Here is an 18,945-nt window from a genome sequence, read left to right as displayed (position 1 = left end):
AAGGGTTTAGAAATCAAACTAGGGTTTGTATAAAGTTTGTCTCTTGGCAACAAACTAGGGTTTGAAGGTTGATTCACCTTGGGAAACAATATTAGGATTGAGTCTCTTTACGGGAAGAGGCTGAGATTTGGGTAGAATTAGGCGGGAGACTTATTCTTGTAACCAATTGATATCTCTTTTGTAACGTTACTCATCATATAGTGAAACGGGGGGCTGCTCTCTCCCCCAGACTAGGTCAATTTGGACCAAACTGGGTCAACAAATTCTTTTGTGTTCTCTCTTCTTTTCTCTCGCTGTTTTTCTACTTTTGCGTGTTTAATTGCAATTCACTTTGATATTGGTTGCTTAATTATCCCTTGCTCCACATATCAAGTTTGTTATTGGTGTGTTTTCTCGTCGAATTCGCAACAGATTGAATGACAAAGAACTAGTCGAGCAAAAGAAATGTTAAATTCATGTATTTTTTTTATGTGAAAAAACATGTACATTTATAATACAAGAACAACCATTTCACATATGAAAATAACCTTGCAACAAGGGTCACAATCATATGTGATCAGATTTTTTAATCAACATTTTGAGTTTTTATACTTTTAGTCATGTGATGTTTATGAAACAATATTAATCAAATTTATGAAGAGATACAAACGTTGGGACCCAACAACATATATGAGAAAATCGCAAAATTGCAAGATTCTGACTGGCCGGTAGGCGCCCTAGCACCCACAGAGACGCTTAGCGACGAGGGTTGCACTCAATCAAGGCATCTATAACGCATACTTTTAGTAGAACCAGGGCGTCTAACACCCTCAAATAGAAACCATGCATTTGTCACTGTTTAATTTCAAGCGTCAGACGATGTACTTTTCTTATTTCTGTGTTTTTGCATCACATATTTGATTTTGGGCCTTCCAATGAGTCTCATTCGATCCCATTATTTTGGAATTGAAAATCACTTACAACTATCAATCCTCATTCATGATAAATGATTTATTTTTCTCTCTAACTCACTATAATTAGGGTCTTTGGTCTATAATAGATACTTTAAAATATCTCCACGACTCAGACTCTTTTAAGTCGTCAATGAAACTAATAATTGAATCAATAGCAGAATATTGGTTAATAAACTTATTGGGAAAGCCTCTTACGTCAGACATATGGTTTTAATTGTAACAAAAAAATTGTTTTTAATAAATTTATACTATTAATTGTATTTATTAATGTATGTGTTAAACCTCTGACTTATAATATAAGACATATGTAGTATTATTTGGATAGTAAGTAATTTTAAAAAGATCCACTATATCAAAAAAAGAATCAAACAAACCTTAGTTTTCCCTTATGTTGTTGTGAAACTAAAGCATTTATTTATTTTCTTCTAATAATATGAACAAATTGATTTATATATCGATGATAATTGATAATGTAATAGGCTGTTCTTCCCATACATACCATACCCGCGACACTAATTGTGAAGGAGCAGAGACCCTACCATTCTTATCCACACTACTGTTAGGAAACAGAGACATGATGTAGTTGGTCTTTTCTTTGTTTTTTTTAGAAAGTGGTCGTTTTATATCTAATAAAAAAACTTTAATGCCTTACTCTCACATGACATATTTACAATAATCTTATCATCCTCATATGCGACAAAAACATCCTTACTGTTTTAATTCAAGTGTTTACATATACAGTTAAAATTGGCATAATCTTTATAGTTTTTGTTTGAGGAAATAATATTTATATAGTTGTTAGTTACATTTCTTTCTTAAACAAGGAGTTTATATGGAAATGAGTGCGACTAATGAATATTCTGCATCCTTATACGTTAAAGATTCACTATCACATAAACAATCTAGGTGTTGCTCAAAAATAAAAAATCTAGGTGAATAATACCGTTACATGAGAGAAGCCCTGCTTTGTTTTACAAGAGAAGAAAATAAAGATAAAAAACTAACGAACTAATTTAAGGATATTACATCCCATTATATCATATTGAAGCTCAAGAGCCAAAGAAGAAAAAGGAGAATGAAGAATCATCCACGACAAAGAACTATGGTGTCAGGTGGCGGAGCTAGAATTATTGTAAAGCCTGGACAAAAAAAATTTGCAACACATTTATAGGGGTTTACATAAGAAATTGCAAGCAAATAATAAAAAAATCTAAAGAAATTGCCCATTTTATAGGTGTTTATATAAGAATTCATCGGGATTTACATAAAAAAATTGAAAAAAAATTGGCCCGGAGCCCGGGCGGATGCCCGGGGTCGCCGGGCCATAGAACCTCCCCTGATGGTGTCCTAGGTTGGCAAGAAAACCAACGCAAGCGTTAGTTTTTCTATAAATACGCTTCAACGAGACATTTCAATAAAAAATATGGATAAGACAAAGAATGTCGAGTAAGATATTATAATCAAGATAAATGATATTTGAACATCCATTTGGCGACACCTTTTACGACAACTTTATCTCTCATACTCACATTATTTTTTACTTTATCTCTCTATTGCATTGATTTTTGTGCAAATACCTACTTTTCCTTTATAAATTATGGTTGTCACATAAGTTGTCAACCAAATGGTTGTTCAAATAACACTTCTCTATAATCAATGCATCAATCAAAACATAATTGTTGGATTTAAGTATGGGTTGTGAATCTTAACATTGACTATGATGTCTTTTTTTAGTAATTGAATATGATTGCGTTCAATATTGGATATATAAGATATTTGATCCATTTCATGTCTCAAGATTTTTATGAAGATGTAACACATCCCTCTCTTATTGGTATTAGAGCTTTGGTCTAATGTTGGTCTGAGCGCTTCTTCGAATTTCCCATCAAAGTTGTTTGAAAGTCTGATTCAACTTAGTGGGAGAGTGAGAGTGGAACCTGTTTAGACCAAATAGACTCACATAAAATGGATTCAAGTGTGTGAGATTAGTTATTAGCAAAATGTTCGATATATAAGAGAAAGTTTTAAATAGAGATGGAATGTCTCTCTTGTGATCCTAAAGTATCGACTCATTGTTGTTCAGACGTTCCCTCAATTTAACCAACAAAATTATGCTAGCTATGCACTCTTTTTAAACTTATGTGGTGACTCCATTATTCAATAACCATACAATTTATTCAGCTTACCCGATTACCGAAATTATGATAGATAATTATTTTTTCCTCTGCACTTCTCTCTAAAAATCTCGATTCATCCTTATTACTGTGAAAATTACCATATATTTTTATATCTCAAATCACTCACTCACACCAACACTTCAAAAACTCCTTTATCTCTTGTTTCTCACAAAATTTCAGTCATAAGAGCAAATACTCACACCTTCTTCTTCAGCTCATTTGAGCTCTTGTATATAAAAGACTATCCTCATTAATCCTTCTTCTACACCATTCATGTTTTCCATATATCAATAAGTAAATTTTCAAGAAATCCATCTATTCATCTCTTTCCATTTTGTTGCTGATGGGGCTGGAAGTGAAGGTTAGAGTTTGATCAATATCACCATTTTTGGAGTTCAAAGTATTGTTTGATCATTTATTTTCTTACATGCATGTAGTCCTTATCGTGTTTCATAATTTTCCTTTCAGTTGTTTAGTTTGACCGTTAAAATCTGAAAATAAAGCTTTGATTCCTAACACGCATGCATTATACAAGAGTGGTAAAATTATGCTATGCTTTTATTTTATTTTCACGGAAGTCTTTATTTCTTGCTAAAACTATATTTTTACTGAAGTTTGATTTTGACATTTACATAAATTAGAATAGACAAATGTTTTTTTTAGGGGGAATAGGCAATTGCTAGTGAATGTCCTAATGCCTTCACAAATAAATTTTTATGGACATTTGTTTTGATTAAATTGAGAAGATATATACTTAATTTTTCAAAGAATAATTATTTTATTTGAAGACCTTAAACAATGTCATTTGAACACTCATTAACAAAGATCCATTAGAATGACCTATGTGGGCTTGCAAGATCAAGGTTTTTATTGAACTTCTCATTTTATAATTTGATGCATAAAATGTTTGCTATTAAGTGATTTTAATTGAGTGTACAAAGTTATGGAAAAATATGATTTTTAAATAGTTTTATGTAGTTTGCTATTCTGAATTGCTTTAAAAAAACTTATTTACTTATAATGTTGATATGGGGTCAGTAGCATAATGTTAATTTGTATGTTATCTACTCTTGGTTAAAATGTTGGAATTTTCCTAAGTCATTTACTAATTATTTCATATTTTTTTGTTAAATGATGTGGTGAAGTTTAACTTTGAAAAGCATGTAATTGTTTTCATTAAATCTAGAAGTACTGTCCCTAAACTGAAAATCCAGATTTTAGTCCCTTCATTCATTTGAGACACCCGACCTTATTTCTCAAGCATACTCACTCACACTTTTCCACTTGTTGAATATGTACATGGAACCTCATCATAGATGGTTTAAAGGAGAAATCAAAAGGGTAGCAAAAGTACTAGAACTTTCAAAAGCCACTTAAATCATTTCCAAGATAACGAGGTAAATATGTGTTCACTTAAGAGGACTTGATGTTCTCAATCTCATGTGTTGGTGCTTAATTTGAAATTGATTATTTTTTAGATGTTATTGATGATTGTATGCTGTGTTGGATCTTGTTTAATGATTATAGATTGGATGTGTTGTTATGGTGAAATACTTCTAATTGCTAGTGATGAAATAGTTGATGAGATATGGTTGAATTAAATTTCAATGATGTTTTGATTTTGATTTTTTTTTATGTAAGAAGTGGTCTTGATTGGTGATGAAGCTATGATGAGACTTATGATGATGAAGTTGGCGTTTTAAAAGATTTATTATGCTCTCTTTAAATATGTGTGCAAATGATTTGTTTTTCTTCTTATTTTGCAAATTAAATCATTAGTTGATAGTTTTTTTTTAGCGGAATTAATTGATAGTTTTGAAAAATAGCTATGTTTTCTCCAAACATCTTTCTATGCAGTGTAGAAATACAATCTCTTTTATATATAAGTTTTATAAGTGCTGAAGCAAACTACATTTTTTTGGGCTTAACTACTTTTTTTAAATAAGACTTTTTAAGTTTTAACTACTTCTATTTGTTAAAAGTTATTTATATATAAGATGATAAGTTTTTTTTTTTTAAGATTATAAGCAAAATAAGGAAAAATATAGTTAAAATGCTTTTGAGCAGATGAGAAGTTGACAACTTATGGTCATGAGCATGTGATCTCCACACAAATGGTGAGCATCCATGTTCATGAGCATGCGACTTCCACATAGATGGTGAAGTTGCAAATATGTTCTGTAGGACCAGACCTTTCTCTCTAGACACCATTCAAATATATGTTTTAATTAGAACTGGGACCCCATGTACCAATTATATATCATGCATTCAATACAGGTAGACCACAAAATGGGTTGTATTGTAGCAAGTTTTTCATCAGAGGATAGATATGGATAATACATGCTCTATCAATCCTACATCTACCTTTTTGTTTGCCCTTCTTAATATATTCAATGCTATGATATAATTAATTCCCTTTTTTATGAGACTTTTATAAACAAATGTTTAAGGTGAAATCAATTCTAGTTTAACTAATAATCTTGTAGTAAAGTATTGGAGATGTGCCTTTGGTCATCAAAAGGAATGTTTTTTAGAATTGTAATGTATACAATAACACATGATTATGAAAGAACTATAAAAAGACTAAGCTGAAAAGAAGAGACATGTATGGTCAAACTCAAGCATAAAGAAAATGTTTTGTAGTAAACATTCCAAAAATATAAAAGAAAGAAATAGAAACTCAAATGATGCATCATTATCAACAACACTCTTAAGTATGTCCATTTTGACACAACTTGTGAGAGTGAGATTTCCTTTTAATGCTATTTGGAGAAAGAAAGAAAGAAAGTGACAATTTGGAGATAAGTCCAAAGAGGCAAACACCTAGTGTGGGTTCCTACTCAGTACTCATCTCCATCAACAAAGATATCATTTTGTAATTTACCTTTATACTCACTCTCACTTAAAGCTTCTATATTTAGCCTAACATACAACACATAACTGAGAGTTTGGTTTGTTTTTCAGTATGTGGGAATCAGAAAGTGAAACAGCAGCTGGAAGGGAATATGGGGGTGGAGTTCTCACCTCAACCAAACATGGTGTTAAGATTGAAGGTTTTCATCAAAGAGGCAACTCATGGTATGTTAATGTTTAATTCAATGCAGAAAATCATTATTGAAACTTCTAAAATGATCATAATATTTTCTTTTTTTGAACTTTTGATTTATCCATTTTATGTAAGTTGCCTGAACATTTCCTCTCTTTTACATGCAGGTATGTTTCAGCTGATATTCCAAGTGATCTTCAAGTCCAAATTGGAGAAGCGAGTTTCCACTTGCACAAGGTATCTTTTCTTTTGATATTTCATGTACTTCTTTTTTTATTTCCTAGAAAGTTATTTTACTTTTCCTCCCAGGATAAGATATACTATTGACATATAAACCAAGTGGTTGAGCTCAAGTCCTTAATGAGTTTCAGTGATTTTGGTATCACGGTGAATTTCCACCGTGATTCTAACAAACCCACCGTGATGCCAAACATACACTCAATGAAGGACAATTCATTTGGGAGAACCCGAGATCGAATCCTGACTGGAACAATCTTTGGTCAAACTTTACTTGTTTCCTGGCCGAACTCCGGATTACTTGGTCGTTTTTACTCTATAAATAGGAAGGTTAAGAAAAAAAGTTATTACTGATCATCTGTACTGTATTGTGTTGAATTTGATGAACTTTTCTTCCTTTTTGTTGTGAAAGTATCCTTTGCTATCTAGAAGTGGAAAGCTGAACAGAATCCTATATGATTCTCGCGACCCCGACTTGAATAAGATAGCTATGGATGATCTCCCAGGAGGGCCTGAAGCTTTTGAACTTGCAGCCAAATTCTGCTATGGAGTTGCTATTGATTTGACAGCAAGCAACATTTCCGGCCTAAGATGTGCTGCTGAGTATCTTGAAATGACCGAGGATCTAGAAGAAGGAAATCTTATATTCAAGACTGAAGCTTTTCTTAGCTATGTTGTTTTGTCTTCATGGAGAGACTCTATAGTAGTGTTGAAAAGCTCTGAAAAGCTGTCACCGTGGGCAGAAAATCTTCAAATTGTCCGAAGATGCAGCGAGTCTATAGCTTGGAAAGCTTGTGCTAATCCAAAAGGAATAAGGTGGGCGTATACTGGAAGAGCGACGAAAGCTTCAAGCCCAAAATGGAACGAAATGAAAGACTCAAGCCCGAGTAGGAATCAGCTAGTTCCTCCTGATTGGTGGTTTGAAGATGTTTCAATCCTTAGGATTGATCACTTTGTTAGAGTCATTACTGCTATTAAGGTAAAAGGAATGATATTTGAACTGATTGGTGCTGGAATAATGCATTATGCAACTAAATGGCTACCAGGACTGGCGGGGAGCGACACTACAATCCAAGGAGAGGAAACAAGCAACAATAGTAATAGTAGTTTTAGTAGCGGTGACTACAACAGTAGCTGGAGAGGTGGACTTCATATGATTGTTTCTGGAACTAGAGATGAAACTTCAAGTCTTCAAACCAAGGATCAAAAGATGGTTATTGAGAGTCTCATCAGCATAATTCCGCCGCAGAAAGACAGTGTCTCGTGTAGCTTCCTTCTCAGGCTTCTAAGAATGGCAAACATGTTAAAGGTAGGCTGTGTTAGAGATAGCAACCATAACTAACTTTTAACTACCTTAAACAATATCCAACTAATTCTAACAAATATCAAACTATCTCTAACAGGTAGCATATGCATTGATTACTGATTTAGAGAAAAGGGTTGGAATGCAGTTTGAGCAAGCTACACTTTCTGATCTTCTAATTCCTTGCTATGAAAAAAGTGAAACTATGTATGATGTGGATCTTGTTCAGAGGTTGTTGGAGCATTTTCTTGTTCAAGAACAAACTGAAGGTTATAGTCCAAGTAGACAATCCATTTCTGATCACAAGCATGTGGGAAGTAACCTGAATGCCAAGGCAAGAGTGGCAAGGCTTGTGGACAGTTATCTTACAGAGGTATCTAGAGATAGAAACCTTTCATCGACAAAGTTTCAGGTTCTTGCAGAAGCTTTACCTGAGTCAGCTAGAGTTTCTGATGATGGACTATACAGAGCAATTGATTCATATCTCAAGGTAAGCGCCGTTATATCCCTCCATCGCAAATTTATCAACGACAAGATTAGAAAAGCCTCAAATTTCATTTGCAATGGAAATACATTTGACTTACAGAATAAATTTAGCCAGATTCTACCATGAATGCAGCTTCTAGTATATAGTGGTATGGTATGTACAAAAGATATGAATTTAGTAAACACATAATCAATCATTTCTCTAGAAAAGATTAGCTATATTTTTATTTGTTTGGAACAATAAATGCACCAATTTCATTGATGTCTTATGTAATCATTTTAGAAGAATGAGTCGGAACAATTAGTATAGTTTAGATTCACATGATATGATCATGGATTCATATTTCTTTACTTCTGATGATCCTTGAAACAAATTAACAGGCACATCCAACACTAACTGAGCACGAAAGGAAGCGTCTTTGTCGTGTAATGGATTGTCAAAAACTCTCCATTGACGCCTGCATGCACGCAGCTCAAAATGAACGACTGCCATTAAGGGTAGTAGTGCAAGTTTTATTCTCTGAACAAGTAAAGATAAGCAATGCACTAGCCAACAGCTCTCTAAAAGGCAGTGTTGAATCTCAGTACCAACCAATGGTAACAAACAGGAAAACACTTCTAGAAGGGACACCGCAATCTTTCCAAGAAGGATGGACAACAGCTAAGAAAGACATTAACACATTAAAGTTTGAACTTGAGAGTGTGAAAACAAAATATTTGGAGCTTCAACATGATATGGAAAATCTGCAGAAAAATTTCGATAAGCTGTTGAAGCAAAAGCACACATCAGCTTGGACTAGTGGGTGGAAGAAACTGAGCAAACTTACAAAAATGACAAATGTGGAAAATCATGATATGGTTCCAATTTCTGAAGAACCAAACAGAAAGACAACTAGAAGGTGGAGAAACTCAATATCTTGAGAGACATCAAATTCTCAATTGCCTAAGAACTGATACCTCTCAAACTTTAATTTGTTTTTTGGACTTTTTGTTCTTTTTTTGGTCATATTTCATTCCTTTTCTACTTTTGGACAGCATTCGAGCTTCTTCTATTTTAATTCTTTCTTCTTTTTAATTAGAATTCTATGAAATTCAAATAACATGTAATTTGTGACCAAGTCTAATCATAAATTTCTGTGTGAAATTTCAACATGCACTGCTGATTTTGTTTTTTAATTAAAGTCCTCGAGATAAAATGGATACTAAAAGTCACATCAATTTATATTAAACTTGAATCCTAATGATCTTTCATCTACACCCCTTATTCGTGGGACATATACCACCGAGGTCTAGTGCAAGTGATTGGTGTACAATGTGTGCGTTGTAAATCTCGGCTTATCGAGTTCAGTTATATTCATGTAGGGTAGATAACTTCCTCCACTTAAATTGAATAGTGTCAAATGATGTAGAACTCACATGACTTGTCAAACACATACAGGAGCCTGACTAGTGACTACTTTAAGGGAAAGTTCAACTATGCAAGCAATAAACTACAAAAGTAACTATATGAGGATATAATTGAAGAAACATGATTAGATGTTCCAACATAAATCATGTCATCTTGTTCTTTAGCCTGAGTGGAAAAGTGATGGTTATAACATGACAAAACCATTGGCTTCAATGAGTCAAGATAGAACCAATAAATAGCATTCAACAAAATAAGATACAGTAACAAGAGACAAGAGTTATTTCATACTCCCTCCGTTTTTAAATATAAGCAAATTTTAACTTTCAGGTTCATTCAATTAATGATGTATGTGGTATATATTATAGATCACATACATCATTAATTGAATGAACCTAAAATTCAAAATTTGTTTATATTTAAAAACGGAGGGAGTAGCTAGTTGGTTAAACAGTAACAAGCAATGATTGTAGGCAGGCATGTTACTTACTATTCATACCAGAAGCAGACATTGCAATTTTATATATCAATCTCGATGTAAAATTATTGTTGATAATTGTATTTTTTGTCTGCCAATAAGAAGACAGAGATTTGTAAGTTCCAAAATGTGTTAATCACATGCAATTTTGACATGAAGCCTCCAAAACATGTTTGAGTAATTTCTGGACCATGCATATTAACAACTCAAAATTCAAATGTCAAGATTCAAGCCTATTGGGAATAATATTCATCTGTGACATAAATAAGTTCTTTCTGCCAAGGACCATCACTTGAAAAGGTAATTTGACTTTATGCCAATGCATGAATATCTTATACCATAACAAGTAACATTAATTATGCAATGCAGTATGAGATAATGTTCAAAATTATTGTATTGATTTGATTTAATTGAAAATCTTGGTTTGCAATTGGGGAAAGGGGGTTGGGAGTTAAGGATTACTAGTACTTACCAATAATTTGGAAAATATCATTATGAATAATTAGTGTATGAGAAATGGCTGAAATATTAGTCATAGAGAAATTTAAGCTTCATTTCTTTGGTAGACCCCTTTCAACTAGAATATCATTTTTTTTTTGGTTACACAACTAGAATATAATTTGATTTGTTGTTAAAATTCTCCCAATTTCATGGATCATAAATATTAGAATGAGAAATTTCTTTTTCATAATCATCACCAAGTTTTTCAATATTGGATGCATTTGCCACATCATTAGGAACACTTGAATTATAATCAATTTCTCCATTTTCATTTTCATAATCCAAATTCCAAGTTTTTGTATGGCTCACTTAGTAAAATGTAGGGCTGAAAGCACTTACTGGGGGTGGGGGGGTATATAGAAAAAAATTATCATGACTGAAAACTCTGTTTATATTTGGGCCCCTGGTGCAATTTGTTATATAACCCCCCTCCCCCTTCTATAAAAACAAGTTTTACAATATATACCCTCCTATAAAAAAATTGACTCTTCTTTTTTCACCTTATTGATTTCTCGCACCCTATACAGTTCGGATTATAGAATCCGAACGGTATAAACAACCCATAAAAACCTCCAAAAAAAGTTAAAACGTTTTGGATTATTCGAATAGAGCGTACGAGAAACTCTTAGAGAGGGAAAAGTAACAGCCAAAAAACTTTGAGCCCTACAAATGTGGGCCTTAGGTTGTCACCCCTCGGGCCTATGCTACGGGTATGAACCTTTTTCAAGTAAATTAATGAAAGAATTTTGCTCTACACCCAGCATTTTTCGCTCGCGCCCTGCAACCATTCCAAAAATACCCCTGCGCTAGTTGACTAGCGCAAGTGTAAAAAAGTGTAAAAAAAGCGGGACTTAAATTTTACACTTGCGTGACTTAAGTCACGCTGCGTAAGTTAACTCACGCAGAAATTAACACTTACGTGAGTTAACTCACGCAGAAATTAATACTTACGTGAGTTAACTCACGCTGGTATTGTTTTTCATAGTAACCATCATCTTCTTCATTTTGTTTTATTTGTTTTTCTTCATCTGCAAAGTTGGTGTGCCATCAATATGCAAGCAACCACACCAAACTACTACAAATTTCACATGCAGCATAATTGTTTGTGGTCTTCATCTCCTCTACCCCACCCAAACCACCAACCAGAAACAAAAACAGTAAATAAAAAACTCATACAGTTTTCATCTCCCAAGTACACTCCAAGGAAAAGGCCTTTCAAGTTGAGTAACGAAACAGTAACAGAAAACAAAGGAAATTTGCTCTGCTATCACTATCGATTTTTAGTTTTAGCAGTGTAATTTGATGATAATTTTATTTTACCTGTCATAATTTTTTATCATTGTCAAGCAAAAAGGCAATGAAATTATTAAAGTAGGATAAGGATGTGTTAACAAAAGATCAAATGTAACACTAGATAAATGGTGCAGATTTTGGGATTCCAGAGCAAAAGAAGAGGTTATAAGATTTTTTTTCTTTAAAAGAAATGCTAGTTTTAAGTTGAGGAAAATTGTAGAAAAAGCAGATTAAAGTATATAACTTTTGAATAGAAATAACAAGCACAGATAAAGACCTGCGTGAGTTAACTCACGTAAGTGTTAATTTCTGCGTGAGTTAACTCACGCAGCGTGACTTAAGTCACGCAAGTGTAAAATTTAAGTCCCGTTTTTTTACATTTTTTTACACTTGCGCTAGTTAACTAGCGCATGGGTATTTTCGGAATGGTTGCAGGGCGCGAGCAAAAAGTGCTGGGTGTAGAGCAAAAATCTTAATGAAATATAAATGAGTTGTGTTCTTCAAATTAATATTTAAAATTCGACAAAAAAAAGATTAATATTTAAAAGGAAATGCTAACAAGTGTTCTTAGGGCATTCTTTAAGTGTCTAAAATAGCAAGTTAATGATCTTGAAAATTTAAAACTTGCTTATTCAATGTATTGAAAATTGAAGTGTTTGACTTTTTAGAGAATAATTTCCTAATTGAGAATCCTTAAAGAGTTCTCTTAGGGAACTCGTTTGCAAGATCCATATTTAAAACTTACACATGAATGCTTAAAAAAATTGTATGGGAATGAACTTTTACAAGTAAAAACATGTGAGAAAAATAGATCACATGTCTTATGTCCAGACTCTTGATTGAATTTGTTGTTGAGGCAAAATCCCAAATTAATTTTAAAGATAATAAACTTTAAATGATTAAAGGATTAAATGGACTTTGATTAATTCCTTGGTATTTAACTTGTGCTCTTGAGTGTTTTTACTAAGACAGGAACAGGTTTAAAACATACCAAATCAAAGGACATTTGAAATCATGAACTAACTCTGAGTTCAGAAAGTTAGTTCAGAAGGTTATTCAGAATGTTGATCAGTGAGTTGATCAGAACGTTCTGATAAGAGTTCAGAAAGTGTTCATAAGCAAACACATGATCATCAAGAACATGAAGAACATGCTAGTACATTTGACATAAATGAAAGGTCCAGAAAAGTACATTTGCATGGGTCTATCAACAAATAAAGGCATGAACAAGGAATCATGTGTAAAGGATCTTTAATGTTCATCCAAGACTATGAACATTAAAGTACTAGGAATATTCCAATGTGAATTTAATCCTAGATGTTGCATTCACTGCACTTCAGTAGTGTCCTTACTATTAGGATTGATTACATTAAAAGCTAGTCTTACAAATCATCCTAAAGTAAGCACAAATGGAACATTCTGATGGTCAGAATGTTCATGTCTGTGCATGCTTCAACCAATGAACAGTGTAGTTGGTGAAAAGTTAGCAAGCAAAGCAAAAGAGATCTTGCATCAGAGATAACCTGACCTCTGAGCTGTAAACAAGCAGATTTCTTTGAAGCATGGGCCTGAAGTTGCAGATCCACTGCTCTCTCTCTCCTGCACAAAGTCCAAGACAGATTTGGTTCACTTTATCCTACTTTTCCAGCAACTTTTGAAGCATATGGAGAAGCTACTTTTTGGAGGATAAAACTCAAACAAATCTCACATCACGTGCTGGGCAGCCCAGAAATTCATCCAACATTCATCCATGATGAACCCAGATGAAGAACATCATGAATTTCCAACATTCTGATGAAGAACACAGCAACATTCTGATGTTCATCCTGGGAACTCAACAACATTCTGATGGTCAGAATGTTCACCCAGATTTTCAAGTAAAAGCTTGTGGGGCCCATGACACGTGGCATAACACCATTGGACACCCTACAACGGCTATTTGAGCCCAAAGACTCTATAAATACAGATCAAAGGCTCAGCAAAACTTGCACCTTGCCAAAGCATTCAAATAAACAACTTGAAGATTGTTTAAAAGCTCTTGCAACAGAAATTGATCAATGGCTAAGGCTTTCATTTACTTAGTGCACATCAATACTCTTTGTTATCTCTTGCAAAGATAACTTCTCTTCCCCCCTCCTCTGTTTGATTCTCAAACATCCAAACTCCACACCAATGCAAAGCATACAAAAAAACATCTTAAATATGTTTGAAGCTTTAGCATTCGAATTGGTCATCACTGAAGGCTCCTTCTACCTTCTTTATAGTGTAAACCAATTCTTCCTTATCTTGTTACAGATAAGATTCTCCCTCCTTTCTTCTCTGAATTGATCATCACTGAAGGGTCTGTATACCTTCTTTGTAGTGTAAATCAATTCTTTTTGTTATCTCTTCTAAAGATAACTTCTTCTTCTCCCTCCTCTGTTTGTTTCTCAAACATTCAACCTCCAAACATCTTGTAAACTCTCATCAAGCTTTAGGGGTTCTAAAGTGTTAGTTTGAGCTGAAGGTGTAAAAGTCTAAGTGGGTAACTTAGCAAGAAGAAAAGAAAGTCTCATCTAGCTTTAGGGGTACTAAAGTGTTAGTTTGAGCAAAGGTTGTAAAAGTCTAAGTGGTTAACTTAGCAACAAGGTGCAAGCCTGCTGAGGCTTAGCGAATACAGAGTTGTAAGTGTCCAGATGAACACAGATTGTAAGGTGCAGGATTTGAGAGGTTATCTCAAGCATCATAGTGGAAACTCTCACAAGATTGTGAGGAGTGGACTAACCCACATTGGGTGAACCACTATAAACTTCTGTGTGTTGATTCTCTCTTCCATATACTCTTTACTTACTGCAAACACAAACACACACAAACACATTTACTTTGTTAAACTGTCTTTGCACTCAGACACCAGAACATTCTGAAGTCTGCTTTAAACTGTTTTTGCACTCAGACATCAGAACGTTCTGAAGTCTGCTATTAACTTAACTATTCCAAGTTTCCACTTGAGAATCATTTTTTAAGTTGCAGGATAATTTTTAAAGGGTCACAATTCAAACCCCCCCTTCCTTGTGACTATTTTATTCACTTCAATTGGCATCAGAGCCCGCCTCTATGGGTTGAGCACTTAACAGTGTATGAGGAAAAGATCCAAAAGGAAGTGATGTCAAAACCTGCAGATCAAAGTGCATGTCACATCTGAATGATCTTTGAAGAAGAAGATGCAAAGATGACAACCAGAGATGATTCTGAAGAAAAAGGAGAAGTCAACACATGAGTAAAGACAAACACAAGAAGTGAAGAGGTAAGAAATTCTAATCCTTATCTTTCATATAAAGTGTTTAAAAATATCTCATATGACTCATGCATTTTATCTTAAAATAATAACTTTTCTTTTATAAAGAAAGAAAATGTGACTCATGCATTTTAAAATATTTGAGAAACATAAGATTCTCAATATGCAAAAATTTGTAAGATTTAGAAAAGTCTGAATTTTTGAAACAAAATGATATTTCTAAAAGGGAAGTAAAATTTTGAAAATGACATATTCAACTTTTTAAAGTCTGTTAAGACCTTTCAAAAAAAAAGGCTGGTTTAGGTTTCATAACCTATCACTAACAAAAGTGAGAAGGTAAATAAAAATGATCATTTTGAAAAAGAATTCAACCATTTCAAAAAGACATTTTATCCTAAATTAATATTGGTCTCAAAAGGTTGAGATTGGTAAAACATAATGTTCTTATTACAACAAATCTGATTATCTTAAATCAGAATGTGGTCATAAGAAAGAATCTCTCCAAAAGAGAGTCACTAACCTTCAAGGACCCAAAGTAATATGGGTACCAAAAGCTTTGTCAATCTGTGATGCAGGAATATTTGCTTCCAAGATTATATGTGGAGAAAATGTTCAAACACTAGAAGATAAGCAAATGGGATTTGCAACTAGTTTTGATCACAACACAGATGATCTAAAACTCAGACCTCAACACTGATGTGTTTCAAGATGATGGGAAAAACAGTTCAGACTGTTCAAGAAACATCTGAAATGGAAGATCAGAATGTTCAGGTGTCTGCAGATCAGAATGTTCAAGAAAATGCTCCTAATGATGAAGCTACTCAATTCAAAAAAATTGAAAGCTTCAAAGTTCATCCCTCTGTTTTCAAGCAAGAACAAGAAGACTTCTCATATTCTATATGAATTGGATTTCACACTCACATTTAAGCATTTTAATATGTCTCTGAAAAAGTGAAGTGTATGAGAAAGATTATCAAATCTTTAACATAAAGAATTTGACAACAATGAGGATTTTCCAACAATGGATCAAGACATCCCTGGAGAAACCTTCCAAGAAGTTGCAGACATTGCTAAGGAAGTTGTTCAGAAAGTTGATGAAGATCAGAATGTTGAACAAATTCAAAAGGAAGTTGATGTTGCTGAGTATGGAAGTCAGCAAGTTGAAGCAATACCTCAAACATTGAGATTGCAACCAATGAGGTTTGGGAAGCTGATGTAACTACTGAAACATGAATTCAGAAAAGTTAATGCAGCTACTAAAAAATGGAACTCAGAAAGTTGATGAAGTTCCTGCATAACAACTTCAGAAGGTTAAATGAAATTGAAGAAGCTTCTGAAAAATACCTCAGAAAGCTAACAAAGCTGGAAGTCTTTACTGGAGAAGGATCCTTTAAATCTTCTACTGCTGAAACAATTTCAAAATCTGAAGTGATGTTACAAACATCATGTGTGAACTCCAGTTTGATGAACAAGAAATTGTTCTAGAATCTGATGAGGATGAGCTAGCTGGAAATCAAGCTGGTTCTGATCTGAATGTGGAGGAACTCGGTTCTGACTTCAATACAAGTGTCTTTCAAGATTCTCAAATGGAAAATGATGGAACAATTTCTGCAACTCAAGTTCAGAATGTTCAAGAAAACATTCTATTTGATTGACCATGTGTCTACAGATCCTAAAACATCTGGATATGTTACAAGACACTCAGATCAGAAAAATGGAAAGACTAAGAAGAAGAAAAATCAACTGATGATTGAGCTACTTCAGAAGGTTATGCTTGGAGTTCTCCATCCAAATGAGAAAGTATTTCAAAGAAAGAGATGCATGCTCTCTTCATTGAATCTCAAAGTAAGGAACATCATCCTATAAGGTACACATTTATTTGCACTATAATAAATATGATGATTGAATGCATGTTTAATATATGCTTATATCAAATGTTTAAACTTAAATGCAATAATTGTTTCATACTTTGTTCACACTCCTTTCATGATGGTATGATACTCATTTACAACTGCACAAGTCATAATTGATGTTTAAAATCATTACATGATGTCTTATGCTTTAAATGTGTTACATCAATTTGTGAATACTTATCTTTTCACATTTGAAATAAATGATTTTGATACATTTCTATCTGAACTATTAACATGAGTTGCAAACTAAATCATCATTGTTGATAGGGAGATTTATGTTTGATCATTAATGTTAAATCATGATTGTTCATTAATTTGAAACATAAAAAATGTCTAAATTTGTCAAACTTCAGAATAATCTGAAACAAGAAGATACTCACTTGTTTTTGATATGGTTTATGAAAATACCATTCTTCAGACATAATCCCGAAAGAATCTTATGTTTGAAATTCCCATTAGAAGATTTTTTATATACTTGATCTTCATGTTGATGCTGTGTATGATCTTGTTATAATCTTCAAATATTGCTCTAAGGTTTGCATATTTTGTTCTTAAACTTATATTGGCCTTGCTTTGAGCATAAAAGTTTGTTTAATTATCTTACTTTAATTGCCAAAATTGAAGACAAAGATAAAAGTGCAAACATCAATATGTGTTGGATTTCAAACATGTGCAAAAGAATCTCATTTAACTCCAGTTAAAAGGATTTTTTGAAATCTAGTAGGTACTACTGATCTTGGCCTTTGGTATAGAAAAGGTTCTTGTTTTGATCTTGTAGAATATGCTAATTATGCTGAAGACAAAGTTGAGAAGAAGAGTACAAGTGGCTTCTGTCAATTCTTGGGACAAGCATTAATTGAATGGTCTTGATACCATTGCATTCTCCACAACTGAAGCTGAGTGTGTATCTGCAGCTAGTTGTTGCTCTCAAATTTTGTGGGTAAGAAATCAGTTGGAAAATTACTCACTAAGGTACACAAGTACTCCTATTTTTTTTGTGATAATGCAAGTGCAATTAATCTTTCTAAGAATCCTATTCAGCATTCTAGGTCTAAACATATTGAAATAAAGCATCATTTCATTAGAGACCATGATCAGGAAAAGAATATTGCATTAAGCTTTGTTGATACTGAAAATCAACTAGCTGACTTTTTCACAAAATCCCTTGTTGAGGATAGATTCAATTTTCTTAAAGAAAAATTGTTAATCATGAAAAATCCCAATAAAGATTGATTACAGATCACTAAGGGCCTTAGACTAAACCCCTTGATGTCATCTGATGCAAATCAGATAGATCTATCTCAATCTAGACATTCATCAGAATGTTCCAGAGCTCAGAATGTTCTTGAGTTCAGAATGTTCATCAGGTCAGAATGTTCATGAAGGTCAGAATGTTCAAAACCTGAAATCTGGGTCAGAAATCTCATGCGTGAGATTTTGCGTTGATTTTCTCCAGAAATATTTCTATAATCTTAAGCATTTAATGCTTGGTTATAAGAAGTTACATTTAAGATTTAACCACCATGTAAAACCTTAACTATCAAATCAACCAATCCCCTTTCACTTTTCAAAACGGCTACTTTCTTCTCTCTCTCCTGTCCGTTCCAAATTTTCCTCCTTCCCAATGTAACTGCTACTTTCTCTTTCCTTCTTTCTTTTCACTCTGCACGTTTGGTCTATATAATCAGTAACAACTCTGATTATTTCACATCTACTTCAAATCCAAACTTCTTTCTCCTCAAAAATTCAAATCACTCTGTTCTTCATTTTTTCGAAGAAACATGGCCAGAACCAAAACCACTTCAAAGTTCTCTGATGATGAAACAAGTCAAGTGGAACGTTCTCAATCACCACCACCAAATGTCGCTGCTGGTCAATC

General features: G+C 33.4%; 1 protein-coding gene and 1 pseudogene across 3 annotated transcripts; both read left to right on the top strand.

The window, feature by feature from the left end:
* Window positions 1–3,115: 3,115 nt before the first annotated feature.
* Window positions 3,116–9,354, top strand: LOC146932645 (root phototropism protein 3-like). 3 transcript variants are annotated; one of them, XM_085704343.1, is made up of 7 exons: window positions 3,116–3,491; window positions 4,447–4,527; window positions 6,095–6,208; window positions 6,344–6,413; window positions 6,826–7,722; window positions 7,817–8,206; window positions 8,584–9,354. In XM_085704343.1, exons 3-7 carry the CDS (start codon window positions 6,096–6,098, stop codon window positions 9,121–9,123), a joined length of 2,010 nt encoding a protein of 669 aa, XP_085560469.1. In that variant the 5' UTR covers window positions 3,116–3,491; window positions 4,447–4,527; window position 6,095; the 3' UTR covers window positions 9,124–9,354. The 3 variants fall into 3 exon arrangements, with proteins under 3 accessions (XP_085560469.1, XP_085560468.1, XP_085560471.1); XM_085704342.1 differs by having other exon boundaries at window positions 4,447–6,005; XM_085704345.1 differs by lacking the exons at window positions 3,116–3,491; window positions 4,447–4,527 and adding an exon at window positions 5,446–5,958.
* A 6,820-nt stretch (window positions 9,355–16,174) lies between these two features.
* Window positions 16,175–18,474, top strand: LOC146932644 (uncharacterized; annotated as a pseudogene).
* The last annotated feature ends 471 nt before the right edge of the window (window positions 18,475–18,945 follow it).

Source organism: Medicago sativa, chromosome 4 (assembly GCF_051527215.1).
Source record: "Medicago sativa cultivar Bolivia chromosome 4, Bolivia_mono, whole genome shotgun sequence".
NCBI classification, from domain to species: Eukaryota; Viridiplantae; Streptophyta; class Magnoliopsida; order Fabales; family Fabaceae; genus Medicago; species Medicago sativa.
Note: the sequence above shows the minus strand (reverse complement) of the source record. Positions and strands in the feature narration are given on the sequence as shown.